The sequence below is a fragment of the Sorex araneus genome, chromosome 8 (assembly GCF_027595985.1).
Source record: "Sorex araneus isolate mSorAra2 chromosome 8, mSorAra2.pri, whole genome shotgun sequence".
NCBI lineage: Eukaryota > Metazoa > Chordata > Mammalia > Eulipotyphla > Soricidae > Sorex > Sorex araneus.
In genome coordinates, this window is record NC_073309.1 from 40,267,701 (window position 1) to 40,294,826 (window position 27,126).

The 27,126-nt window shown below is 53.1% G+C and overlaps 1 protein-coding gene across 1 annotated transcript; it reads right to left on the minus strand.

Moving 5' to 3' along the window:
• Window positions 1-2,502: 2,502 nt before the first annotated feature.
• ATP4A (ATPase H+/K+ transporting subunit alpha) lies at window positions 2,503-13,467 on the minus strand. Its single transcript, XM_055145913.1, has 21 exons — window positions 13,445-13,467; window positions 13,293-13,352; window positions 12,824-13,027; window positions 11,815-11,928; window positions 11,329-11,581; window positions 10,858-11,144; window positions 9,884-10,082; window positions 9,385-9,494; window positions 9,171-9,305; window positions 8,424-8,616; window positions 7,680-7,855; window positions 6,540-6,676; window positions 6,306-6,456; window positions 6,044-6,212; window positions 5,784-5,938; window positions 5,365-5,488; window positions 4,796-4,941; window positions 3,389-3,522; window positions 2,990-3,051; window positions 2,771-2,902; window positions 2,503-2,593 (listed from the first exon to the last, which is right to left on the minus strand). The coding sequence occupies exons 1-21, from the start codon at window positions 13,463-13,465 to the stop codon at window positions 2,565-2,567; spliced, it is 2,991 nt and encodes a 996-aa protein (XP_055001888.1). The 5' UTR covers window positions 13,466-13,467; the 3' UTR covers window positions 2,503-2,564.
• Window positions 13,468-27,126: the final 13,659 nt, after the last annotated feature.

Here is a 27,126-nt window from a genome sequence, read left to right on the forward strand (position 1 = left end):
GGGCTCCAACTTGTGCGACTCCGAGCTCCTTGGTGCCCCGACTCAGTCTGTGACCCGTCAGATCAGTCCAAGCAGCAGAGCACACAGTCGGCTGTGCCAAAGGCAGAGAAATTGGACCCACCAGTGTGCATGTGTGTCAGAAGCAGGGCTCTGAAGGCACAGCCTGCCTCCCCAGGAGGGTGCTCCCCAGCTTTGGCATTCACAGGGGAGCCCCCAGAGGGAAGGGCATTAGCCCACTCCCCTCGACCATGTTGTCATCGAGGTCTTGCCACAGGATGCCTGTGCTCTAGGAAAGCACCAGGCACAGCCCTGCTCTAGAGGAAACCTGACCTGGGCAGTGCTATCCAGCCCTGCCCACTGCCCTTACAGGGTGTCGCAGAAGTGGAGGGGGTAGAGGAGTAGTTGACTAGTCACCCTGATTTGGATGTGAGAAGGAAGGAGATGGGGCACCCTTGGGTGGCCTTGCCTTTCCTGCACCCTTACCCCAGGGCCCTCAGCGCTGACCACTCAGGACCAATGAGGTCTGTGCTCGTGACTTAAGCAGTTTGCTGATGCTGGCTCCTTGCTGCCGGGCAGCTGTCTGGGAAATAATCTTGGCGTTCCTGAACTTCAGAGATATGAATGGTGGGTTGGGGCTGAACTGCAGAGCAACTACCCCAGGGGAGAGTGGGGTTGGGGGTCTGATGGGAAACTGGGAAGGGGGTGTGGGGGAACTGACTCATCCACCTAAGGGTATAAGAGCTGATACCTGGAGGGCGTGTTGTGGGGAAACTCAGGAGGAATGGGGCCTAGTGATAAGCTCTGAAGGTCGGCTCGGCGGGGTGCCATGGAAGGTGGGAGAGAATAGGCTCAGACTGGGGTTTAGGAAGACCTTGGCCACTGGGTGGGGAGACTGAGAACAGACAGCAGGACGGTGGGATGGCAGAGACTATTTTATCAGTAGGAGGTAACAGGGAAGGAAACCAGGCCTGGGGGACAGATTTGTGGCTTGTGTCCTAGAGGGCTTGCCCATCTCCTTGGGAGAAGGGACCACACTGATGAAAAGTGCATGGGAGCAGGTTTTTGGGAACATGCTATGAGAGCTGAGACAAGTATGAATCTCAGAAAATATAGTGCACTTAGGGGAGATGAAGTCATGAAATTTGCTTATAAATGGATAGACATGGAGAGTATCATGCTAAGTGAAATGAGTCAGAAAGAGAGGGACAGATATAGAAGGACTGCACTCATTTGTGGAGTATAGAATAACAACACATGAGACTGACACCAAGGACAGTAGATACACGAGACAGGAGGATTGCCCCATAGCTGGAAGCCTGTTTCATAGGCAGATGGAATAGAGAAGGGATCACTAAGAAAATGATGGCTGGAGGAATCAGTTGGGATGGGAGATCTGTGCCAAAAGTAGATAATGGACCAAACATGATGACCTCTCAGTGTTTGTGTTGCAAGCTATCATGCCCAAAAGTAGAGAGAGAGTATGGGGAATGTTGTCTGCCATGGAGGCGGGAGAGGGTGGGAAAGGGGGCCGTGTACCGGGGATATTGGTGGTGGAGAATGTGCACTGGTGGAGGGATGGGTGTTTGATCATTATGTGATTGTAACCCAAACATGAAAGCTTGTAACTATCACAGTGATTCAATAAAATTTTTTAAAAAAAGGAAAATATAGTGGACTAAGGGACTGGGGCCAGGAAAAGTCTGGGGCCCTGACAGGCCACTGGTGGAGGGACCAAGGCTGGAGAGTTGAGTAACCAGTTGAGGGGAAGAAGAACCTGTGAGCAACCTCTAGGTTGGCTAGGAACTAAGTAGTGAACTGGGATGGGGGACGCCCTGAGAGCTGCCGTGAGGTACCTGGGGGCTCAGGGGGATGCCCTTTGAGAGTCTGGGGGCTCAGGGAGATACTGAGAACTGTCATGAGGTTCCAGGGGGCCCAGGGAGGAGAATCCATGAGCAAGCTGCCATGAGGTACCCGGGGGCTCAGTGTAAAAGGGGTTCTGGTACCCTGTGTCTCAGCCTCTTGAGAGGGAGAAGAATCGGAGGTGATTCTGACTAAAGGCACCTCTTGCCTTTAAATGCTGCAACCGTAGGAAAGACATTCACTGTCCATCCCCCCCCCCCCAACATTTACAGAGACCCCATTATGCACCAGACAGTGTTCTGGGATCTGGGGCTACATCCCTGAAAACTAGCTTGTGACATCGAAGCGACTGGTAAAGAGCTGAAGACAGTACCTTGAGCTGCTTTATTGCTATCCTCAGGACACAGGTGGCTTTAACAGCCCCCAAAGGAAATACCCACACCAGGGAAGCTGCTAGCTCCACCCTGTCAGCAGCCCCACCACCATCTCCCCCGCCACTTGCTCCCCTAAGGCCAGCTCAGAGGAGGGCCTAGGAACTGATGCTCAGAGTCTGGGCCCTGTGCATGGGGGAGGGAGGTGGGCGGGGGCCCTGGAAGCTGATGTGCCTGGACTCGGGCAGACGGGTGCAACCGGGCCTCTTGATGGTTCAGATGTTCCAGTGACTGTCCAGAGGGGCCCAGGAGTCCTGTGTGGCCACGATCCCTCTAGTAGTAGAGTTCCTGGTCCCACCAACCTAGGGAAGAGAGGCAGTTCAGTGCTAGGGAGGAGTGGTCAGGGCAGGGGCCAGGCCCTTGGAGGTCAGTGGTGGGTCAGTGGTGGTTTGCTAAGGAGGGCCAAATGTCAAAGGTGGGAGCAAGTCACCCTGAGAACATCTCAGCTCCACACCCCTCCCCCCAGGATCCACACTCACTCCCTGGGCAGCAGCGAACTCCGAGTTTCCGGATTTCATCATAGACGAAGATGAGGAGGCCAAAGGGCATGGGGACAAGCCACCACTGGTACCTGAGGGCAGAGGTGGCAAGATAAAGGCCATCCCCAAAGGCTGTGTCCCTCAAGCCCAGCCCTCAGCTCACACCACTCGACCCTCACCGGATGGGCATGAAGTTGAAGATGTTGGGCATTCCGGGGCAGTAGCAGAGGAAGCAGCCGATGCAGACCTGGAACACGATGGCGATCACCAGGATCTTGTTCCTGCAGGTGGGACAGGATGGACAGGTTGGCACTCAGAGCCAAGAGAGGCCACTGAGTTGGAGACCAGATGGGAATCGGGGTGCTGGGGCAGAGGAGGTTAGGGGTGAGCAGCATGAAGAGGTTCTAAAACATACGCCCTCTCCCACGGAAACGCCTGGCCCTGGGGGCTTCTACCCTTAGCGGGTGACCCTGGGGGCCCCAGCTGAGGCACCTGCTGAAAGCTACTGGTTGGCACCAAGAGGAGAGTTAGCACCTGGCTCCCGCACATCCCGGGTTTGCTGGTCAGGGTCTGATGGGAGATGGGAGCAGGACCCAGCGGGTGGCGGGCCCTGGATACCTGAAGAAGCCTTGTTGGAAGGCCGAGAGGCGGCGGGTCTTGCGGATGAGGACGTCAGCGATCTGGCACATCTCGATGCTGATGAAGAACACAGTGTAGCAGGTGTACTGCTGGTACAGGCGCTGCCCAAATGTCTGGGCGTCGGGAGGGAACAGAAGCAGCCTGAGCCAGAGCGGCCAGCACAGCCTGGGCCCACAAACCCCGCAGTGCTTTCTCTGGCAGTGGTCTGGGGAGCTGCAGACCCCAGGGTGCAGGGGTGTCAGTGGCTGGGCAAGCCGGGCAGGCCTGCTGCTCCCACAGTGAATGGAGGAGGAGGGTGTCTTGGCAAGGGAACAAGGCCCGAGTCCAGCAACTCCGGGATGGGGGCAGATGGTCAACACAGTGAAGTGGACCAGACAGGCCTCGCGGTACAGCCCCATTCAGCCCATGTCTTCAGCCACAGCCAGGTATGGGGTGGAGGGGGCACAACCTTCCAGGCGCCCTGTGCTCCTGTCTCATCTCGTAAAACCTCCCCATAACCCCACAAGATCCACTAATCCCCAACTTGGGCGGGCATCAGAATCCCCAGAGGACTGATTACTAGAAGGGTCTGGACCCAGGTTCCCAGGTGCTGTTGCTACTGTCCTGGAGCCACTGAAAACCACTAAGGCTGACATTAATGCATAGCATTTTAGGTGGGAAGGCAGAGAGAAGCCAAGCAACATGCCCAGGGTCACACAGCGATGAACACTGGCAGACCACGAGACCAGGCAGTCTGGCTTTAAGGTCAGCTTGCGGGCTGGAGTGATAGTACAGCGGGTAGGGCGTTTGCCTTGCACGCAGCCAACCCGGGTTCGATTCCCAGCATCCCATATGGTCCCCTGATCACCGCCAGGAGTAATTCCTGAGTGCAGAGCCAGGAGTAACCCCTGTGCATCGCCAGGTGTGATCCCAAAAATAAAAAAATTAAAAAAAAATAAAAGGTCAGCTTGCTTTACCCCACAGTCCATGCTTAAGGGGGCAGGGGGAAGGGGGCAGGGAAATTCTAGCCTGGGGGCAGGGGGATATCCTGATCTGTAACTAGGGAACAAATAAAACACGCCCGTGGGCCAATCAGCCTCTCTGTACTCCAAGCAATCAAAGTGCCCACAAAGGCCCCTACTCTGTGATGGGTGCTGCAGGGCGGATAACAGGCAAAAGCCTGGTCCCTGTGCACAGGCTGTCACTGCCCGAAGGCTGGGAGGGCGCGCTCTGTAGTTGGAGCCCTGTACAGGAGTTTGGTGGGAAAGGCTGCAGACCCCAGGACCCCAGGCCTGGAAGACCCTGGCTGAGAGTTGAGTCACCCATGGAGGAGAATGTGGAAACCACATGCTAGGAAGGTGGCCCTGGAACTGAGTGGGTGATGGGGACCTGTCAGGGCTGACTCACCCACTCCTGGCCATAGCTGTCCTGCAGATCTTGCAGGTGATGATCCTCCCACTGTGGCCGCAACCCCACACACAGCAACGGGAACCAGCCCTCCTGGGCCATGGCCGTGAAGTAGTCGGTGAAGCCAGCAAAGGACTGGATGGCACCTGGGGTACAGGCAAGGAGACACCAGGAGGTAGATAAAGTCACAGAGCTGCAGGGAAGCCAGGGCCCAGGGGAAGAGACTAGGGCACAGAGTAGCAACATGGAGATAGAGGCCAAGACAAGACTCCAAAAGAGATAGACAGGGACAGAAGAGACAGAGACAGAGAGAGAAAGAGAGAGAGAGAGAGAGAGAGAGAGAGAGAGAGAGAGAGAGAAGGACACAGCCAGCCATAGGGAGAGAAGGTCCTAGACAACTAGACAACAGGGACAGAAGAAGGGACACAGAGGCCATCATGCAAAGATGGGGACCTGGAGTGACAGAGCCCCAGGGTCGCATGCAAACACAGGAATGCAGAGCCAGCCCATCCTAGAGACCCTGCAGCAGATCAGCCTCCTGCAAAGACCAGCTGACAGCGCACACCCACCGATCTGGAAGTACGAGTAGGCTGCCAGGGGCTCGTTGACCAGTCGGTCACGCCGAGGGTTCCGTGGACGCAGATGCATGATGTCGCTCTCAGCCCTCTCATATGCCAGGGACACGGATGGGAACTGACCAGGAACAGAAGGAACTGGGGCTAAGAGTTTGCCAGTGTCCCCTCCCCTCCTAGCCCACGGGCAGGGCGGAAATAACACTGGGGGAAACACCAGCAGTGACCACAACCAGGACCCATCAGTCTGACTGGCCTCTGCCAACAGTGTTGTCCAGTCCATGTGGCCACAGTTTCCCTCTTGGTCAGATTGTCTGCCTCTGTCTCACAGAGGGTTCCAACTGCCTGCTGGCTCCCTCGTCTACTCCCTCCCCTCTGAGCCCCTGTCCCTGCAAGTGTCCGGGCTGTGGACTCACGATGTCCGTGCAAAGCTCAATGAAGAGGATGGTGATGCAGCCGAGTGGCAGGGGCACGCTGACGGTGATGTAAATGAGGTAGGGCGTCAGCTCAGGGATGTTCTTGGTCAGGGTGTAGGCAATAGACTTTTTCAGGTTGTCAAAGATCAATCGGCCTACGAGACACAGCAAACACTTCAGCCTCTGCCCAGCCCACTTCCTTTCTCCCCCTGTGCCAGCACAGCCCCTACATCCCCGCCCATCGCTGATCTAGCCCGGACCCTGCTCCACGCCAGTCACAATGGAAGCGAAGTTGTCATCCAGCAAGATCATGTCAGCTGCGTTCTTGGCAGCATCCGAGCCGGCAATGCCCATGGCCACGCCAATGTCTGCCTTCTTCAAGGCTGGGGAGTCATTCACACCATCCCCCGTCACAGCCACGATTGCCCCCTGCAGGGAGAGGGTGCGGAGACTGATGAGCAACTGGAGACCAGCCAGGGCCTGCCCCGCCCATCTGCCCACCCTCCTGGGCAGGCCCCGCACCAGTCGCTGGCAGCTCTCCACAATCACCAGCTTCTGCTGGGGACTGGTGCGTGCGAACACCATCTCCGGGTGTGTGCGCAGGGCCTCCACCAGCTCTGATGGGTCCATATCCTTCAGCTGCATTCCATTGATCACACAGGCGCGAGCATCCCTGAAGTAGGTGGGGGACATTGCTGGAGCCTCAGTCTGCCTGGGCTGTGGGCAGAACTGTAGGGCTGGCTGAGGGGGGCTTACTTCCGGTTGACTTGGTCCACGGGCACCCGGAGGCGAGCAGCAATGTCCTCCACAGTCTCGCTGCCTTCAGAGATGATACCCACACTGGCTGCAATGGCCTTAGCGGTGATGGGGTGGTCACCTGTCACCATAATCACCTGTAGGAGGAATCAGGGAACCAACAGACCCTTGACCAATCAAATCAGCCCAATCTTCCTTTCCACCCTGTGAGCGTTTGCTGATAGGCGCTTTAATTTATTCTCCCATCATGCCTGCTAACTATGTGCCTGGGCCACTGCGAGGAAAAAGACACAAGAATCTTTAGTAGAGCTGACATTCTAAACCGAATAAATGGAAAAAAGAAATGAACACTCTAGCATTCCAGGAGGGACTTAGTAGACAAAGTGTCAGTTGGGAAACAAGGCAATTTTAAGTGTGTGCAGATACAGCTGGCCCTGTGGAACTCTGAGAGAAGAGTGTTCCCGTCAGAGAAAATAGCCACTGCAAGGACCTGAAGGACAAATGGGCCTGAATCATGGGAGAAGAGCAGGGCAGCCAGCATGACCAGAGAGGAGCAAAAAGGAAGTGAAGGACTGAGCTCAGGAAGGTACCAGGACCCAGACTGGATCCTGTTAGGGCCTTAGAGAATGTGCTAGTGTCCAGGTGTTGTTGGCTCAGCATTGGCTCCCCCATCCCTGTGTGTCTTTGCGGACCCACCCCTCCGCCAACATTGACATGAGGTCCTTGGCCCAGACTGGACAAGTCAGCCTAGAACAATTCAATCAAGGTGATCCATCCCCTGCCACAGTGACTGGTTCAGGGGAGAACACGTGAACCAATCTCCTACAATTGCAAAAGGGGCTAGCAAGGGGTGGGATGTAAGTTAAAGCTATGGGGTAGGGGGCGGTCACTTTTGCCCCTCAAAATGAAAGGACAGCTTGAGAATAAAGCCACCAGAGAGAAAAGCAGAACTGAGGCATGGAAAAGGGCGAGTTCTTGATGACAAGGAACAGGTCATCCTCCAGAAGTATTTCATTCTCCAAACCAGAACTTTTCTTTTCAGTTCAAGACATTGGTAGGAGGGTTTCTGCCCCGGTTCTTCACCCCCACGACTGCCCACCCTGCTCCTGTCCCTGCCTGTTCCTCTTCCCAGGGTCATACCCGGATGCCTGCTGTGCGGCATTTGAGCACAGCATCAGGGACGGTGGCCCGGGGTGGGTCAATCATGGATACGAGTCCCGCAAAGCACAGTTCACTAGTTGGAAAGTTCATGGCATCCACATCGAAGGAAAAGCCAGGTGGGTAGTCCTTCTCATTCAGGTAGAGCTGGCAGAAGCCTGCAGAGGACAGTACAATCTGAGAGGAGTCCTGGGGACCCTCCCAAAGTAAACCCAGGAGGTTAGTGAAATGCCCAGGTCCCAATACAATGGGTGCCTGACACTGAGCTGAGCCCTTGGTGCCCATTCATCAAATACATCTCAGACCCAGCCTCCCCAGAGAAGGGACCTAAGCAACTAAAGTGAAAGAAGCTTCTAGGGTTGAGGCAGGAGTTATCAGAACAAAAGTTGGGTGAGAGGTGAGGCAAGGATTGGGATGTCTCATATTGAAGCAGGGACAGTGAAAGCAAAAGGGTCAAGAAGTGACTGCTGAAAGGTGGAACGGAAAGCAAGACCTGGGATAATAGAGGGTACACCCACCAGGTGAAGATGGGGATGTCCGAAGGAGTAAAGATGGGAGGGGTGGGGAGGAACTGGAGTAATTGTGGGAATTCAGGAGTCAGGGGTCAGGACTGTGCCAGCTGCCAAGCAGGAATGTGAGCGATCAAGGTCAGGACTGGGCCAGGAAGGCTGGGCAGAGCTTGAGCTCCTCCTGGCACAGCGGTGCCGGAGTCTTGGGGGCTCTCACCCAGCACGCGTTCGCCCAGGCCGCCCAGGCTGAGGTAGGCAGTCTGGAAGGCTTCACGCCATTGTTCGTCCAGCGGCAGCTCCTGGCCCTTGATGAGGATGGAGCTACAGCGCTCTAGAACACGCTCGGGGGCACCCTTCATCACCAGCAGGTGCCGCTGATCCCGGGGGTCGTCCAGGGTGTGGATGGACAGCTGCGGGTCAGGAGGACAGAGTGTGGCATTTGGGGTGGGGTGGGGCTGACCCAGCAGGACACCGCGCTGTGGGCGTGGCCACCAGGGGGAGAGGCGGGGCTTTGATGGGTGGGGCTGGCGGGACAAAACACCGCGCTGTGGGTGTGGTCACCGGGAGGGGCGGGGCTTTGGTGGGCGGGACTGACGGGGCAGGGCGCTGCTTGGAACTGGACCTTCGTGAGGAGAGGGGCCCCTTGGTAGAAGCTGGAAGTTGGGGCAGGATTAGGGTCCTCCTTAAGGTCTGGGCCCAGGAAAGCCATGGAGGAAGGGTCTAGAGTTGGGCTGGTGGTGAGCTCTGAATTCCTAATTACTCCGCCCAAGGAAGGCCTGGTCGGTAAGGACTCTCGGAGAGCATGAGCACTAAGAGACCATAGTCAAGATACGTGGGACATGGGGGACTGGGATGGGCTACTGAGGGGCAGCGAAGCCTTGCGCAGCGGGGGCCTAGCCGTCCTATGAGCCCGGCTTGCAATGGGCAGGGCCAGCCTCTGGGGAGGGCTCCTGGGGCTGCAGACCTGAAACTTGTTGGTGGAGTTGAAGGGGATCTCGCAGACTTTGGGAAAGCGGTCGCGGTAGCCCATGGCGTTGCCCAGAGTCAGCTCGGAGAACTTGAGCAAAGCTGTCTCGGACGCGTCCCCGATCACTATGCGCTGGAGGTGGGGTTCAGCGTTAGGGGCAAGCGCGGCTGCACCAGATTCCCAGGCTCCGTCGCGGCCCCCCAGCCCTCACCTTGGGCACGGGCACCGAGTCCTGGCCGGACTTGAAGGCAGCGCGGTTGCACAGGGTGAGCACGCGGCACAGCGCCCGCCACGTCTCCGAGGACTGGTCAAAGGTCTGACCTGGGGGCCGGGCGTTCAGGTTGGGGCCGCGAGGGGCCTCCTTGTGGGCCCCAGATCAGAGCGACTCTCTCATTAGCAGACCCTACCCCTCACCTTAGACTTGGGACAGATTCCCTCCGCTGAGTGGGACCCTAACCACCCCCTCATACCCAGGAGCGGAACCTTCTCTCCAGTACTAGCCTCTGGCCCCCTGTGAGGACAGATCCCATGGGCTTAGCCTCCTCGCAGGACCCAGTACCCTGCACTCTTCCCAGTGGGAAAAGAGGTTGGGGATTCCCTTCTGCGTCCAGGGAGCGCCCTTCTTCGCCCACTACCCACTTGATTGGTCAAGTTGCCTCTATCTCCGCCCACCCCCCTCTTGATTGGTCAGATCTCCGTTGATTCCCTACCTGATTGGTCCTCTGTGGTGTCGGCCGTGTGGATGTGGTTGTCAAACCACAGATGGGACACTGTCATGCGGTTCTGAGTGAGGGTCCCTGTCTTGTCAGAGCAGATCACCGACGTGGAGCCCAGTGTCTCCACCGCTTCCAGGTTTTTGACCACACAGTTCTTGCTGGCCAGTCGCTTGGCTGTCAGGGACAGGCAGACCTGGAGAAGTGGGGGGGGGGGAACTGAGACAGCCGTGGAGACTCGTCCTTGCTTCCGCCTCACTTCCCTCCTCTTCCCGCACAGGGCTTTCCTCACAGGGGCAACCCAGTGTGGACTCGGCATTCCAGCTTTCCTGCCTTCTGGCTTTTGTCCTGCCTGTTCTTTCCACTTGCCATGTCTCTCCAAACCGAGGGACTATACATAGACCCCTCCCCATCAGTGCCAGCTGAAGTTCTCTGGTCAGCATGGCCCCTCAGAGAAGGCCAGCAGTCTCCGAGCCTCCTCTGGGGCGGGTCCTGGGCTGAACAACAGAAGGCCGTCCACACCGAGCTCAGCACCAACACTGGATCCTGGAGGTGTGGCCAGGTGGGATCCAGAGTCATCTTGTTTATTTTATTTTATTTATTGATTTATTTATTGCTTTTTGGGTCACACCCAGCAATGCTCAGGGGTTACTCCTGGCTCTGCGCACAGGAATTACTATTGGCGGTGCTGGAGGAACCATATGGGATGCCGGGGATAGAACTCGGCTCCACTGCATGCAAGGCAAACACCCTACCCGCTGTACTATCGCTTCAGCCCGAGTCATCTTGGAATGGTCAGAGAAACAGGGAGATGGGGAGCAGAGGGGAGAATAGCTGGTGGGAAGGGGGGTGGAGAGATGGGAGAGGGACTGAGGAGATGATCAGTTAAGAGATGACCGGAGGTGGCCTGGAGGGACCCACAGCCAGGGAGACCCTCAGTTTCATAGCCCTCCTCCACATTCCCCACTCACAGTGACAGTGGCCAGCAGCCCCTCCGGCACATAGGCGACCACAATGGCCATGAAGAAGACCATGGCCCGCAGGAAGGTATAGCCGATGCACATGGCCACCACAAAAAACGTGGCCCCAAAGAGGATGGCCAGGCCTGCGATGATGTCCACAAAGTGTTCGATCTCGATGGCAATGGGCGTCTTTTCATTTTCCACCCCCGATGCCAAGGAGGCGATACGCCCGATGATGGTGCGATCCCCCGTATTCACCACCAGGCCCTGTGCTGTGCCTGCAGTAGACCCAGAGGGTGGCTCAGGGGGGCTGCGGTAGAAGGGCAGGAGGCAGCGGGAAGGCAGGGAGCCCACAGGACTGGAAGGGGTGGCAGGCGTGGGAAGTGAGGGAGGGGAATGTGTTTCCGGAAGGGGCAGGAGGAAAGCGGGGAGGCAGCTGGGGCTCTGAGGGGGCTGGGAGGGCGTGTGGGGGACACCGACCCTCGAGGCACATGGTAGAGAAGAAGGCAATGTTTCGGGTCTCCAGGGGGCTCTCGTGGGTGCACTCGGGGGAGCGGGTCTGCGGCTCGGACTCGCCGGTCAGTGAGGAGTTGTCCACCTTGCAGCCCTGGGCCTGCAGGATGCGGATGTCGGCGGGCACGCGGTCCCCACCTTTCATCTCCACCAGGTCACCTACCACCAGCTGGTCCGCATTGATCTGGAACTTGTCCCCATCTCTGATCACCGTTGCTTGCTGTGGGTGGTAGGTTTAAGAATTAGCAGAATTAGCAGCAGAATTAAAGTGGGGTCGGGGGGAGTCGGTGAGTGCAAAGGGGCAAAAGACTGGGCAGGAGGGAGCTGGGGAGGGTTGAGGACCTTCAGGGAAGGGTGGAGACTCTGGGTGATGGGAGGAGCCCCAGAGAACTGCTGGGGGCCCTGCTTGGGGGTGTGGAGTCTCTGGAACTTGATGTGGCCTAGGGGACCCACCTGGGGCACAAGGTTCTTGAAGCTGGCAATGATGTTGGTGCTCTTGAACTCCTGGTAGTAGCCGAAGCAGCCGGTGACCACAACCACAGCGATCAGGGCCAGGGCTAGATAGAGCTACAGAGAGTGGCAGGACTGGGCTGAGGAGTGGACTCCAGCTCCCTGTGCCCATCATGGTCATAAGGTCACTTCTGTCATTTGTCACACGCAGCTAGGAAACTTCATGCACAATTCCCTATGACCCCAATCCCCATCCAGTGTCCTGTGTCCTCGCTCTCCTGGTGCCAGGTCTCCAGACCTGCTCCCTGACCCCTGAATCCCTCATCCTGCTTGTCCCCATATGCTCTGTTCCATGCCCTATGTCACCCTTGACTGTGGTCATCTGGATCCCCTTTGCCCGCTGCCCCCAAGTTTTACATCGGAGTTTCAAAGTCTGTGTTTCAAAGTCTGTGTTGCCCTATGGCTCCCCGTGCCCAGAATTTCCTGTGCCCTCAAGTCCCCACGTCCGTGTGCATTTGTACTGTAGATCTGTTGTTTTGGATTCTGCCCTCGTGACCCAGTTCCACATTCCAAGGCCCCACACCCAGCATCTCCCCAGCCCCGTGTCCCCTGTCCATTACTTCCCCCACATCCTTGTATTGACACCCGGGTCCTCCCACCCTGCATCTCACTCATGCTTCCATTCTGTGTGACGTCTTTATAGCTCTCTGTGCCCTCGTGTCCTATGTTTGCGTGCCAGTGTCCCCAGTGCCCTTGGTCTATCCCTTATCCTCTCGCCCTTGTTTCTTGAGTCTCTATCTGGAGCCCCGCCTATGTCCTCCATTCTGTCCCCTGTGCCCTGGTGACCTGGAGCCCAGTGCCCTTCCTCCTCCAGTGATCCAGTTCCCTGATGCTGTAGCTGCCCCCCACCCCATGTTCTGAGGTTTATTCAGTGTCCTTGGTCCCCTGGGTCGCATGGGCCTGCCCCCCTCCGCCCACCACTGCCACTCCATCCACCCCCAACCCCACTCACATTGTCATCAGTCGTGAGGTCACCCTCACTGGCCTGAATGGCGAAGGCAATGAGGCAGATGGCAGCGGCCACCCACATAAGGCACTGCAAGCCACCAGCCAGCTGTCGTGCAAACTTGACATATTCTGGGGTGCCCTTGGGTGGCCGCAGGGCATTGGGTCCATCCCGCACCAGTAGCTCAGCCGCCAGGCGTGCAGAAAGGCCCTGTGGAGGGGGTCATGGGAGAAGCTGCAGGGCCCTCCTCTCCCCTACCCTGCAGCTGAGGACGGGAGTGGGGGTACTCCCCTCTGGCCCCCTCCCCATCCCCTCCTTCCTCTTATCTGTCCCCTCCTCTTGGTCTTTCCTGCCCCTTTCTCTCTCTACTTCCATCTGGCTCTCTCCCTCTCTCTGTCTTGCCCTTCCCCTTCCATGCCTCCCTCCTCCCGCCTCTCCCCTGCCCCTCTCTGCCCCCAACTTCCATCCAGCTTACCTTGGTGGCACTGGTCTTATATTTCTGCTCCAGCTCGGTCACTGACAGCTGGTGGTCATTCTACATGTTGGGGGCAGGACACGAGCTGTCACTGTCAGGGTCTCATGCAAGCCCCTGCCACCTCCGCCCTGAGCCCCCCAGGCCGTGCTCACAATTTCCATTTCCTTCTTCATGTTCTCCAGCTTATCCTTCCTCTTGCCCCCACCGCCGCTCTTCTTGTTCATCTTGCCTGTCTTCCCACCGGAGCCCAGCTCCACTGAGGACAGCTCGTAATTGTCCTGGGAATGGGGGAGGCATTAGGGCACCCCGGAACCCCTGCCTCCAACCTCCAGCCCCGGCCTCCGGGACCCTCAGCCCCACTCACTGTCTTCCCCATGGTGCCGGTTGCCACCGCCCCTCCTTGGCCGAGACAGAGCCTGGGGCCTGGACCAGCCCTAATATATCAGAGAGGGAGGAGGTGGAGCAGGCTTGCCCTGATTACAACTGATTATGGGGCTCCTTGGGGTGACCTCCAGGCCTGGGTAGCTTAGGTATTCCCCACTGGGTTACCTAAGACCCCATCTCTACCTGTCACTGAGCTCAGGGAACTACGGGAAAATCCAACAGATGGAGCGAACACATGGACAGATGGCTCCTCACAGCAGGCTGTGGCCGCACATCTCCTTGGCTCCCCGACAGAGGACACCAAGGTCCCAGGAGGACAGTGTGTGTTGCCGAGTGTCTGGGCCAGGGCTCCAACCCAGGAGCCAGGCTTGCAGAGAACCGTCCATGGAAACACCACATTTCACAGCAGGGGTGCCACATGGGTGCTGGGGTCACCACACGTGTGAGCTCGTGAGTCCTTGAAACCCACCCCTCGGCCAGAAAGGACGTCCTGCCATTCCCACTGTGCAGAGAGAGCATCTGAGGCCTGGTGGACCCTGTGTCCACCTAGATCCAACAACGGTCTCAAGAAAACCCCTGTCCCCACTCGATCTGCCCAGGTGTGAACATCGGGCCAGCTGGTGAAAGGCCATGTCCAAAGTCCCTGGTTCAAGCTTGGCGATTCATGCCAGGTCTGAGGTCTGGGAATCCCTATTACAACCTCCGGTCAGGGACCTCTGCAGACAGCAGGGAAGGGTGGGTGGTAGAACGGGGATCCTGCTCTCTCTTGCTGGGTCCACTGGAGCAGAAGCATCTCATGTGGCCCCTGCAGATGCGTCATTGCCATGGCGATGTCCTTCTCAGAGCAGGTCACCTGGGAAGGTCAAAGCCACGGGCAGCCTGAGCTCCTCCCTGCACCCACCCTGCTGCCCACCCCCAGCCTGCCGTGGATCCACTCAGGGGCTTTTCTCCACGTGGTGTCAGGACAGAGATGAGTCAGTAGTAGAGCGGGGCCCTGGCTTCCATCCTCGCACCCAAAACAAAACCCGAAACACAGCAGCTGGTGTTACTCTTCTGCTTCCAAGGGCTTCCCCCACAGAGCAGCATAAACTTCACGTTCTGGCCCACAAGAGCTGCTGACACCCTTCTCCCGTCTTAACTTCTGAAATCTTGCCCCAGGGCCTTTGCACTTGTACTGCCAGCTCCTGGTTCATTCCTTGAGATAGGTTTTCTTCTTCCCTCCTTCAAGTGTTCAAATGGCACCTCTTAGGAAAACCCAGCAGCCCCCACTCACTCCTGTCATCTTGCTGGCAGAGAAACGGCCCAGTGACATTTTCAGAAGAACCCCACACCACTGAATCTTCCCAGGTAGACTGGTCTGGGCTGAGAACTCTGGGGCCTTCTCAGAGTGGGGGTGGGAAAATTCCCCATTCTGCCTGAAGCACAGCAGCCCACCCCCAAACCCTTCGACACAGAAACGGTCCAGCTTCACAGCTGAACCTCATCAAACTGCCAAGCCACCGAATTGTTTCAGATCTATAGTGCCTGAAAATTTCCTAGTGCTGTCAGCCCCGTCGGATCACGGCAGATCTGATGGAAACGTTGCACAGGAGCCCAGCAAGCTCAGTGAGGCTGGACACTCACACAAGAAGCTCGACCAGCCACTAACCAACGCAGAAGAGCCTCAGACACTGACTCTAGTAACACCACTGTGAGACACGACAACTATCACAAACTGACTCTTGTTGATCGGTTTTGATGATTCCATTTGCCGCTGTGTTGTGACAAACAGTAGGAAGTAAATCTGTGCCTGTGAAGGGGCAGGCTGGGGTGGTGGGTGGGAAACTGGGAACACTGGTGAAGGGCAGGTCCCACGGGTGGTGGGATTGGTGTTGAAACAATGCCTGAAAGAACTGTGTTATGAACGACTTGGTAAATCATGGGGTTAGAATAAAAAATGTATTTTTTTCAAAGGTAGATCTCCATCCAGATCTCAATTTTTTTGATGGAATGTGGGCTTGGGCCATCCCCAGCAGTGCTCATAGCTTACCCCTGAGTTGGTGCTCAGGGATCACTCCTGGAAGGCTCTAAGGACCATATGGGGTGCGGGAGGCTAAACCCAGCATGGCTGCGTGCAAGACAAATGCCCTCAAGCTGTACTATAGCTCCTCACTTTTACTAACCTCCGTCTTTTTGCGCCCTCTCTGCTCACCTCGCTTTACTCTGCTTCTCTCAACCCGACTTGCATTTTATTTTTGTTTGTTTGGAGATAGTCTTGCCATCCTACAGAGGTTGTGTTTGTTGCCAGGACCTCAGACCTGGCTCAGTGAGCACAACTGCTTTCGGAACTGAAAACTCAGACACCCTGAGTCTGGGGATATTCAGTAACAAGCCTGGAGTGCTGGAGTGGCACTGGGGATCGAACTCTCTGCCTCTGCTCACCCAGCAGGTGCTCTGCCCCTGAGCCATCTCCAGGCCCAGCGGTTTCATTAGTTCATGTTCACGCTCAACATTTTATCTTCAGTATTTCAGACCTACAAAACACAGGGAGGGTAAAATGGGCCCTGGCTTCCCCGCCACTTAAACCTCGCACTTATACTACCTTTGCACAGAGAGATACCCAACCAGACAAAGTGTTTTCAACATTGGGCTTGGCTGCTGAGACATGGGAGGCTGGATTGCTTCCTGATCCCTGAGATGCGGCGCGTTTCTCCCACAAAGAAGGCCACCGTCAAACATAAGGCCCCTCTGTCCAAGCAGCCCAAATCAGAAACTCAATTGTGACATGGTTTAGGTTTCCCAGTGTCCAGTCCTGTCCTTTTCTTCGGCCCAGCATCCAATCCAGGAGCAGAATCTGCATTTAGTTGTCCTGTCTCCTGAGTGTCCCTGGCCTCATGCTCTCCTGGTCTTTTTTTGACCCCACCCCCTTTGGAAGAACCTCCATCTGCCTTTCCTTTCCTCTTCTGGGGGTTTTGGGTCACACCTGGGAATGCTCAGCAGTTACTCCTAGCTCTGCATTCAGGAATTACTCTTGGAAGTGCTCAGGGAAACATATGGGTACCAGGGATTTGAACCCTGGTAGCCACGTGCAAGGCAAGCACCCCACATGCTGCCCTGGACCATTTCTTTGCAAGATTTCCTGCAATTGGAATTTGCCGATGGCCCCTCAGGATGAGATTCGAGGGGTTCGTGGGCTTCGAGCAGGAACAGAGCAGAGAGGTCGAGAGAAGAGCAGGGCGGGGAAGGGAAATGCCTCATTTCTGAGGCTTTAAGCAGACCAGAACGAGTGGACATTGGGGAACTGCAAGGGGACATAGGGATGACCGGGGGGCTTCACGGAGATGTTTTTGCAGATGCAGCCAGGGCCAGCACTCAGCCGTGCAGTGATTAGAGACAAAGCAGCACCCCCAAACCCAACCCCCTGACAGGGAGCTAACTCCGCCACTCCCAGCCCAGCCTTTAGCCTTGCCCTTGCTGACTGCGCAGTGCCCCATGCATTGATGGGTGAATATTTTTAACCCCTGCCCCAGTGACATACAACCTTTAAGTCTTTTCAAGGTCTAGTTCTTTGTGTGTGTGTGGGGGTGGGTGGGTGGTGGTGGTGGTGGTGGGGTGGTGGCAGGTGCGTCCAAGCAATTCTAAGCCCATCTCTGGGGAGTGGACATGGACCTCAGCCCTCCCCCCCACCCCCGAGCCTAGCAGGTTCTGGAGGAAGCAACCTCTCAAGCACCCTGGCTGGTGGGCTGGACAATGGTATTGCAGGCTGAGTAATGCCTCTGGAGCTTCTGGCGGCCAAGACTTCTCACACGAATGTCAGAATGCCACAAGGCCCCTTTCCCACTTGACGCGAACTTTCTCTGAGCGTGGGATCCCTGGAGACTTTTGAGAACCATCCATGGTTCCATTTCTGGGAGAGTGTGCGCAGCCCTGACGCGATGGCTGGTAGGCAGTGGGTGTGACGGGAATTTGAACACCCACAAGGCCTGGTGCCCTACCAGGAGCCAGAGGGTCACCTCCGATGTTTCAACCACCTTTGTTTGGTGTGTCCCTGCCCATTGCACTCTCAGAGGCAGCTCACCCAGCCTTCTGTCTGCCCAACATTTTCTTCCCTGACCTTGATTCCTGCACTTGTCTTGGCTTCAATCTCTTACCCTACCTCTTCCCCTTTTCCAACTGTTCTCTCCTTTCTTGTTTTACTGTACATGTCCCTTCCTCCAGGAAGCCTTCCCAGACCACCACCTGACTAGGTTAGGAAACTCCAGGGCTCCCAGGAGTTCCTACATTTTCCTGTCTCCAATCCTGAACGCTCAGTCCTCACCCCCTGAACCATAATTCCTCTATCACAGGCCCTACCTCTCCTGGCAGTCACTATTTGGTGACATTCTATCTCCGCCCCCCCCCTCCGCCCCCGAACCCAGGAGGGCAGGATCCAGGCTGTCTGTCACCGTGTGCCCTGTGGCGCCCAGTCTAGGACCGCCCCAAGCTGGCCTCCGGGAGTGTTTGCTGAGTGAAAGAACTCTTTGTAACCGTGACTTTCGTGTTAGGTCTCCCTGATAAGATAGTGGAGTCAGCAACGTCCTTCGCCTCTTGAGCAGGTCACCCCCTGGCCCCACAATGACCCCAGGGAAGACTGAAGCCAGGAGCTGGGCAGGCAGGGAGCTGGCCTTTCCCTGCTCCTACAGCTGGCATGAGGCTGTGGGCACCCACACTTCCTCCGGCCCCTCCCTCTCCACTGGAACCTCCACGTTTTTCTTCAGAGCAACAATTACCTTCTTATAGACTGTATACAGTTCTCAGTTCTTCTTATTTATTGGGAGGTTTGTGTGCTTTCTGAATCCCCCAGGTAGAATATGAGCTCTGGGTGTGTGTGTGTGTGTGTGTGTGTGTGTGTGTGTGTGTGTGTAGATGTTATTTCCTGTTTGATTTTGATTGATGTATCCTTAATGTCCAGAGGTGCAAACAGAGAAGCAGCTTTCTTTTTTCTTTTTTTTACTTTTTAAATTTTTTTTTTTAATTTTATTGAATCACCGTGAGATAGTTACAAGCTTTCATGTTTGGGTTATAATCTCACAATGATCAAACACCCATCCCTCCACCAGTGCACATTCCCCACCACCAATATCCCCGGTATGCCCCCCCTTTCCCACCCTCCCCTGCCTCCATGGCAGACAATATTCCCCATACTCTCTCTCTACTTTTGGACATTATAGCTTGCAACACAGACACTGAGAGGTCATCATGCTTGGTTCATCATCTACTTTCGGCATGCATCTCCCATCCCAACTGGTTCCTCCAGCCATCATTTTCTTAGTGATCCCTTCTCTGTTCCATCTGCCTTCTCCCCTCTGCTCATGAAGCAGTCTTCCACCTATGGGGCAATCCCCCTGGCCCTTGTATCTACAGTCCTTGGGTGTCAGCCTCATGTGATGCTACCCTACACTCTGCAAACGAGTGCAGTCCCCCTATGTCTGTCCCTCTCTTTCTGACTCATTTCACTTAGCATGATACTCTCCATGTTTATCCATTTGTAAGCAAATTTCATGACTTCATCCCTCGTAACAGCAAGCAGCTTTCATTGAACGGCTCAATCTAAACCCAGGGCACTCTGCAGCATCCATGATAATCACAAATACTGCCGTGGACCATTGTTCCTACACAAAAATGATGTGAAGGCACGGGGAGAGGGGGCACTCAGACAGTGCTAGTAGGGCTCTGGAATCACGCCCAGTGACCCTCCAGCCAGTTTAATGCTAATCAATGCTGCTCAGACTCAGCTGGGGGCACTACTAGCCACCCTAGTAGTGCTAGAGGTGGGGGTTCCAGGGCTCCACCTCGTGGTGCCTGGAGGGACATGCAGTGTCAGGGCTGCACGCCCTGTGAGCGCTCTCAGAACCTGTAGTGAGGTTCTTTGCTCACCAAAAACACAGGATGCCAAGAAAACACACAGAGCCAGATAGATGCAAGGGGACACAAAGTCAGGTACAAAAATCAAGGGAAACTTTCACTCCAAGGGAGTCAGAGAGACTATAGAGGGCGCTCTCGTGCCTTCTCACTAGCGGCCGTGCTGGGGTCTGGGGTTTGCTTTTGTTTCAGGGCCACACCTGATGGTGCTCAGGGCATACTCCTGGTTCTGTGCTCAGGAATCTTCCTAGGGGGGTTCAGGGGACCATATGGGGTGCCAGGGATCGAATCTGGGGTGGCTGCGTGCAGGTCAAGCCCTCTCTCTTGCCCTAAGCCTTGTTCCTTGAGCTGCATTCCTACAAAAAATATTTAATGGCTTTGCACCAGAGAGATAGTACAGGGGGTTAGATTTGCCTTGTACTCGGCCAACACCCCATATGGTACCCCCAAGCACTGCCAGCTGGAGCAATTGTATCACAGAAAAGATATTTGCCTTGCACATGGCCCACCTGGGTTTGAACCCAGGCACCCCATCTGGTCCCCTGGACCCCACCAGGAGTGATCTCTGAGCATCTCCAGGTGTGGCCCCAAACCAAAGCAAACCAAAAAAATTAAAGTGCCACTGAATTGCAGTCTACATATGGAATGGTGCAGGGAATCAAATATGGAGCCTCATGTCTACAAGGCAAGCACTCTAATTATATGGTCTCTCTTTCCCCACCCCACCCCCCCAAAAAAAAAGCAAAATTAGTGCCTCTGAGGAAGAGCCAATGAATTTGCTTTGCTAAGTAACTCCCAAGTGTTCAATGGTTCCTGTGTTCATGCTGCTGGTCCTGAGACTGCATTCTAAATGCCTAAGAACAGCCTCTTCTTTCAATCTGCTGCCTGGGATAGAGGAAACAGCAGCAGAGTTCCCGGCCACTGAGGCTGAAGAGGACCCCAGAATCCCAGAGAAGGCTTTCTAAATCCCAACATCAAAGCAACAAAGCAAATCCACCCAATCCCACCTTAAATTCCCTCCCGTCCCCCTCCCATTTTATCCAGAAAGGCACACCTGACTAGGGGTTGGTTTATGTGTATTGTGAAGTGAAGACCAGAATAGGTCCAACTATGATTCATCTTCTTTTATAGATACAATAAAAATGAATAACCAAAAATGGGGAAACTGTTCTTGTGGTCGGAAACTCTTGGGATTTCCTCCCTCATGCAGAATTGCTGTTCACGATGTGCATTGCATCCGAGTTCTGATTTACTTTATAACTGCATGTTTGTACCTCTTGGTTGCCTTCCTCCAATTCCAACCTCCTCTACCTTTTGGTCTCCTATGTTAAACTCAGAAAAAGTCTGAATCTCTTTCTGAGTTTGTTTTTCTGTTCTTGTTTTATTCTGGGGCCACACTGGACAGTGCTCAGGGGTTTTTTGTTTGGTTGGTTGGTTTTTGTCCCCAAGTTAGCCCATTTAAGGAGAGAGGTGATGGAAAGTTGTGTCAGTACTGTGAGATTAAATATATATGTAGTAAAGGATTTTAAAATGAAGATTTCACTGTTTATGCTTCTAATCATATTATAAGTGAATGTTTTATAAATACAAACAAGATTTTGAATATATTCCAAGCACTGAGATACATACAGGACATGATAAAAGTATAATTTTTTTAAATGGAGAATAATTTAATGGGAACATTAATATCTAGAAAACAAGTAATTTAGTCCAAATTATTACTTTGAAATTTTGCTTACCAAACTAAATAGGAACTATTCAAAGTTTAATTTATGGCTATTACTTAAGATTCTCGAGCGGGCACCAATAACATTTCCATTGTGAGACTTCTTGTTACTGGTGCCCACTCGAGCAAATCAATGAACAATGGGACGACAGTGCTATAGTGCTACTTAAGATTCATTGTTGAAGTTCAAAACTATATTATTTTTCTTATAACTGAGTTCAACAACTACAAATCAAGCAAAATCAAGCAAAAATATATGAAGTCTTCCTTGAAAATATGGTATAAGGGCGAGATTATATTTTAATATTTTAAAATTTTATGCTTGATTTCATTGATAACATGAAGAAGTTGCAAATAAGACATTTTAAAACAGTACTTCATAGCCTCTACATTTTTGTGTAATTTTTAAAAATTTATCAGCTTGAGATCCAGTTACATAAACAAATTCCAGTCATACAATGTTCCAACACCCATCCCTCCACCAGTGTACATTGCCTGCCACCCCTATCCCCCCGAATTCTTCCTGCCACCAACCCCAATCTGCCTCTATAACAGACACTTTCTCTCTCTCTCTGTTTCTGCCTCTCTCTCTGACTCTCTCTCTCTCCTGCTCCTTTTGGGCATTATGGTTTGCAATACAGATATAGAGAGGCCATCGTGTTTGGTCTTTTACCACCTTCAGGTGCTCAAAGTATACTCTTGGCTCTGCACTCAGAAATTTCTCCTGGTGGCTGGTGGTGTTCTGGGGACCATATGAAGTGCCAGGGACCAGAATCGGGTCTGCTGCATGCAAGGCAAGCATCCTGCCCACTGTACTAGCTCTCCAGCCCCTTTCTGAGTTTGTTTTTGTTGCTTTGAGATTCTACATATAGGTGAGCTCACACAGTATACATGCCTTTATCTTACTTATTTCACTTAACATAATGCCTTCAAGATCCATCTATGTTATCCCAAGTAGAACGATTTTACCTTTAATGCCACAATAATATTCCAGTGGGGAGGGAAGAAAGAGAAAGGGAGAGAGGGATTCACCAATTCACCAATGGACACGTATGTTGTTGTTTTATCACAGCTTTTATAAAGCCAGAACTAAAGTTCTGTGCTCCTTGTTGATGCTTATTCATCCCCCAGATCCTAAAATTTACCTGTTCTTGCAGACCTCACCTTGATTCTTCTCTGCCATAAATATAGAAATTCTAACTAATATTTCCCAAATTTAGAGTTCAACATGCATATTCTCTGAAGACAAGTTATTGGGATAGGGTGGGCAAGAATTTGAACTAATTGTGTTCAGTGCACTTAAAGAGATGAAAGAATATCTTAGCAACATCAAATAACAAATAAGAGATCCTTAGAAACCTTGCTAATACATAGCAGCAAAGTATAGCTGAAATACAGAACAAAAGATGGGGAATGGAGTGTATGGACACTACTGAGTTGGAAAGTCAGACTGAGAATCTCTCTTTGCAGATAAAAGCACAGAAAGAGGAGATGAAAGGGTGTCAAAACAAACCAGCCCAATAACTGAGTCATAAGGAAGATAGAGCTGGCTCAGCCTGAGTCGGCTTCTATCTCTGGGGATGTGGTAGAGGCAGGAAAATGGTATCAGTTCCTCTGCAGTGTTGAACAAGAAATCGTTCCTGATCTTCAAACCTCAAAATGAGAACCAAGCATTTCCCCTGCTGGATCAGACACTGCAGATTCAGGCCAGCCCTGAATAACTCTCACAGGTGCTCATTCAATTCCCAAATTTCCCCTCTGCTCCAACAGACTTTCAAAGATACAGATTGCATCACTTCACTCCTTTGGCTCAGTCTTCTTACGCCTTCCCTTCACACTAAAAGTCCAGATACCTAAGGCAAGGGGAGAGAACAGTTAGGGCACAGGCCTCGCATGCAGCTGACCCAGTTTGAATCTCGGCACCACATGCTCCTCCAAGTGTTTCTGGATGTAGCCCGGAGGCCCCCTTAGCACTGCTGGGTGTGGCCATGAGGCCCTAGAATGCCCTAGGGTGGCCCAGGTAGTCCCTGGTACTGCAGAATCCAAGGAGCATCTCATCCTTGGACCCTTACACTGAACCTCTGGCTCAGTTGACTAAGAATAACCAGTGGACCCTCTGGGTAAACCTTCAAAGTGAAAATACAAGCACCTTCTTATGGTGACCACTGTCCTCTCCCCAGCACTCATCCTCCCTTCCTCCCTGTCCCTATCCCTCTCTTTCTCCCTTTCTCCCTTTCTCTCTCTCTCTCCTCTCTCTCTCCCTCCTTCCTTCCCTCCTTCCCTCCCTCTTTCTGCTACCTTTCCAGAGCCCTTGGCCTTAATGTTTCATCTGCTGAGATTTTCACAACTCTCAGCCAAACCCCAACTCCAGTAGCACCCACGAATGACTGTTATGGCCCCCCAATTTCCTTACTCACACTTACCTGGAATTATCTTATTTGCTTTTGACTTGTCTAGTTCCTTCTTTTCTCAGGAATGATGTGAGGAAAGATTCTGTTCTGTCTTGTTCAATTGCAGTATTCCTGGGTTGAGCATAGCACCCGGCCCACAGCTGGTGCTCCAGGGATGTTGACCAGATAAACAAATGAACACTAAGGGAACTCACACAGAGAGAAAAAGAAGAATCACCCAGAAGGCAGAACTCTCCACATATGGTTTATTATCCTCAAGGTGCCTAAACAGGAGTGATTTTTGCCTAGGCAATAGAATTGGAGTTCAAAGGCCTGCAAGGAGCAAGAGGGGTTCTCCGTCATTGCCCCTCCATCCTGGGACAGCAAAGGAACTTGATGGAGAGAGGAAATGGACCCACGTCATCCTCAAGGTCTTCTGGGTGAGAAAGCATCTGTTACCAGGTCAAGTGGACTGAAAAGGTGAATAACATGAACAGCAGTCCAAGGATGATACTTGTGATGCACATAGCCAAGGCCATGTTGGAATTCCTCTGTGCCCTGATTCTGTCTCCATAGTTGTTGGCATCCCGGGTCTGTGGAGAGGGGAAACAGATTGGTGGGAGTGTCCTCTGGAAAGGAGTGTAAATGGAGGAGGTGACCCAGGGAAGCAAAGGTCCTTAAAGGGGTAAAGAGAAGCCAGAGTGTTCCCTTTAAGAAGAAACTAGGCCCTCGGTCAGTCAGAAGTTTGGCCCTTCCAATCAAGAAGAATAAAGATCAGGAAGAGGAGAAGAGGACAAAGGATCAGTGTAATAAAAACAGGAGTTCCTAGGAATGTTATCTGGTTCAGCCATATGAACCAGAAAAGAAGCAATATGAAGATCTCTTCAAACCGTAGGAACAGAGGTCATATATGACCCAGAGATACTACTTCTCGGCATCAATACCCTAAATACAAAAACATTCATTTGCATAAGCACACCTACATTCATTACCACACTTTTTACAATACTCAAATATGGGAAAAACTCGGGGCCGGGGCAATAGTACAGCTGGTAGGGCATTTGCCTTGCATGCAGCCAACCTGGGTTCAATCCCTGGCATCCCATATGGTCTCCCAAGCACCATCAGGAGTAATTCCCGACTGCAGAACCAGGAGCAACTAACCCCTAAGCATCACTGGGTGTGACCCAAAAGGCCAAAACCAAAGCCGAATATATATACATATATATACACATACACATATACATATGAAAAACTCAATATATACATAGAGAGAGCAATAGTAACAGCAGTAGGGAACTTATATTGCATGCAGCCAACCTGGACTTGATCCCTGACACCTATGTGGTTCTCTGAGAACTGCCAGGTATAATTCCTGAGCCCAGAGCCAGGAGTAACCCCTAAGCACCACCAGGTATGGCCAAAAAAACCTCAAACAATAAAAAAGATGTTGTGGTGTATATATCCACAATCAAATACTATGCAGCTCTGAGAAAGAAAAAAAATTATGCAAGTTGCTGTGAACGGATGGAACAAGTAGAAATCATGTTGAGTGAAGATATTCATAAAGAAATGGAGAGATACAGAATGGTCTTTCTCATACATCAAGATACACGTCAAGGTAGTAACAAAGGGCCAAAGGCAACACAATGGAAGAATTGATCCACACAACTGACTTAGGGGGAGGTCCAAAGGTGGGGGCCGACCGCCGGGGTCCTTAGCGGAGGTATGTGGTGGATGTGATGTGGTGTTGGAATTATGTGCATGGGAAACCTGCACATAAATGCTGTTAACAGTAGTGTAAATCACAGAGCCTCAATCAGTAAAAGTAATATAGGAAAAAATAACTAAAAACAAGCACGAAAATGTGTGAATCTGTAACTGTACCCTCACGGTGACTCACTAATTAAAAAAATAAATAAATTTCTAAAAAATAACTAAAAATATGGGCTCCAGAGAAGCAGCGGAGTGGTGGGACATGAGGGGAGCAGTATGATCCCTAAGGGGTGACAAAAGGGGAGGTTCCCCTGAGAAATTAGGAAAGCAACGAGGAAGGACAAGGTGGTCCCTGGGAGAAAACTGGAGCTCGTCAAAGAAAAGGACAAAGGAGGGAAGAGTTGGATTAGTGGGGAAAGGGGTGCCCCTGAGGTGACTCCATCCCTGGAGAAGGGACCTGGCAAGAGAACAAGGGACTGTACCTCACCCTGATAGAGAAAATGAGGGCAGGAATCCCAAAGGGGAAACAGCAGAGGAGGGATATGATGGACAGAGACAGGAAGTCCTCCACAGGAGAATCTGCCAGGGTCTCGGCAGGCATCACAGGACAGCTGGAGACCAGTGGAGCCTAGGAAGCTGCAGCTATCGGCTTCAGGTCAGCACCGGAGACAGAGGCAGGGTCTGCGGATAGCAACCAGAGAGAGGTGACAGCCAATGGCTGGGGCTGGGCTGAAGAGACTCCGTTGTGTGCCACAGTCTCCACAAAACTTTTGCAGTCCCATCACCTCTTTTGATAAGGTTGAGCTCTCCCGAACGCCTCATCGCCTTGAATGCCTTACTGACTTTCTCAGAGGTCCTCGGCAGGTCTTTTTTATTCACCGTCTCCCAGTTCTGTAGCACTCTCTGGGGAGCTCCATAGTCCCCATCCCTGTCCCTCAGTCCGCTCCCTACCCACAAAATTGCCTAGCATCCCCCAAATCACATCCGAGCTTTTCAAAGACATCTCCCTGTTCCCATAATCTCTCCCTTTCCTGCTAACATCTTCCCCATCCCTAGAGCCTCACCCCGGATGCCACTAAGCCTTCTCAGCCTCCCCATAACACCCTTAGAATTCCCTCAGTCTCCTCATGCCCTTACGTCTCTCTTGGCCCACCTACCATTCACATCCCTTTGCACCACACCCTTTTCCTGCCCATACTCCACTCCCTACCCCTCACAGCTCTCCCTAGTTTTATGAACTTGTATTTGTGTTAAACATCATCCAATCCTAATATTAGCCTCTTTTCACCCCTTTTAAGTCATCCCCCCTCCACTTTCGCTGGTTAGTCATCCGACTTATTTGGGTTTAAACCTTTCCTCTAGGTTACTAGGGTAGTGACCTCACCAAGGCATGGCCTCTCTTTGTTCATTCCGCCTCTGAAGCTGCTTTTCCTTGGGTATTGTGATTGGCTCTTCTCCTATGGGGGAGGGGCTTTGAGCGTGACTTCTGATTGGTTCAATGAATCACTGTCACTGTATCACTGTCATCCCAGTTGCTCATGGATTTGCTCTAGCGGGCACAACGTCTAACGTCTCCATTGGAGACATGTTACTGTTTTTGGTATATCAAATATGCCACGGGTAGCTTGCCAGGCTCTGCCATGAGGGAGTTCAATGAATAGAGAAGCTATTTCCTGGCCCTCCCCTATCTTTTGATTGGATTAGTCCACAGGGGACTCCAGCCCCTGGTCTTATCACT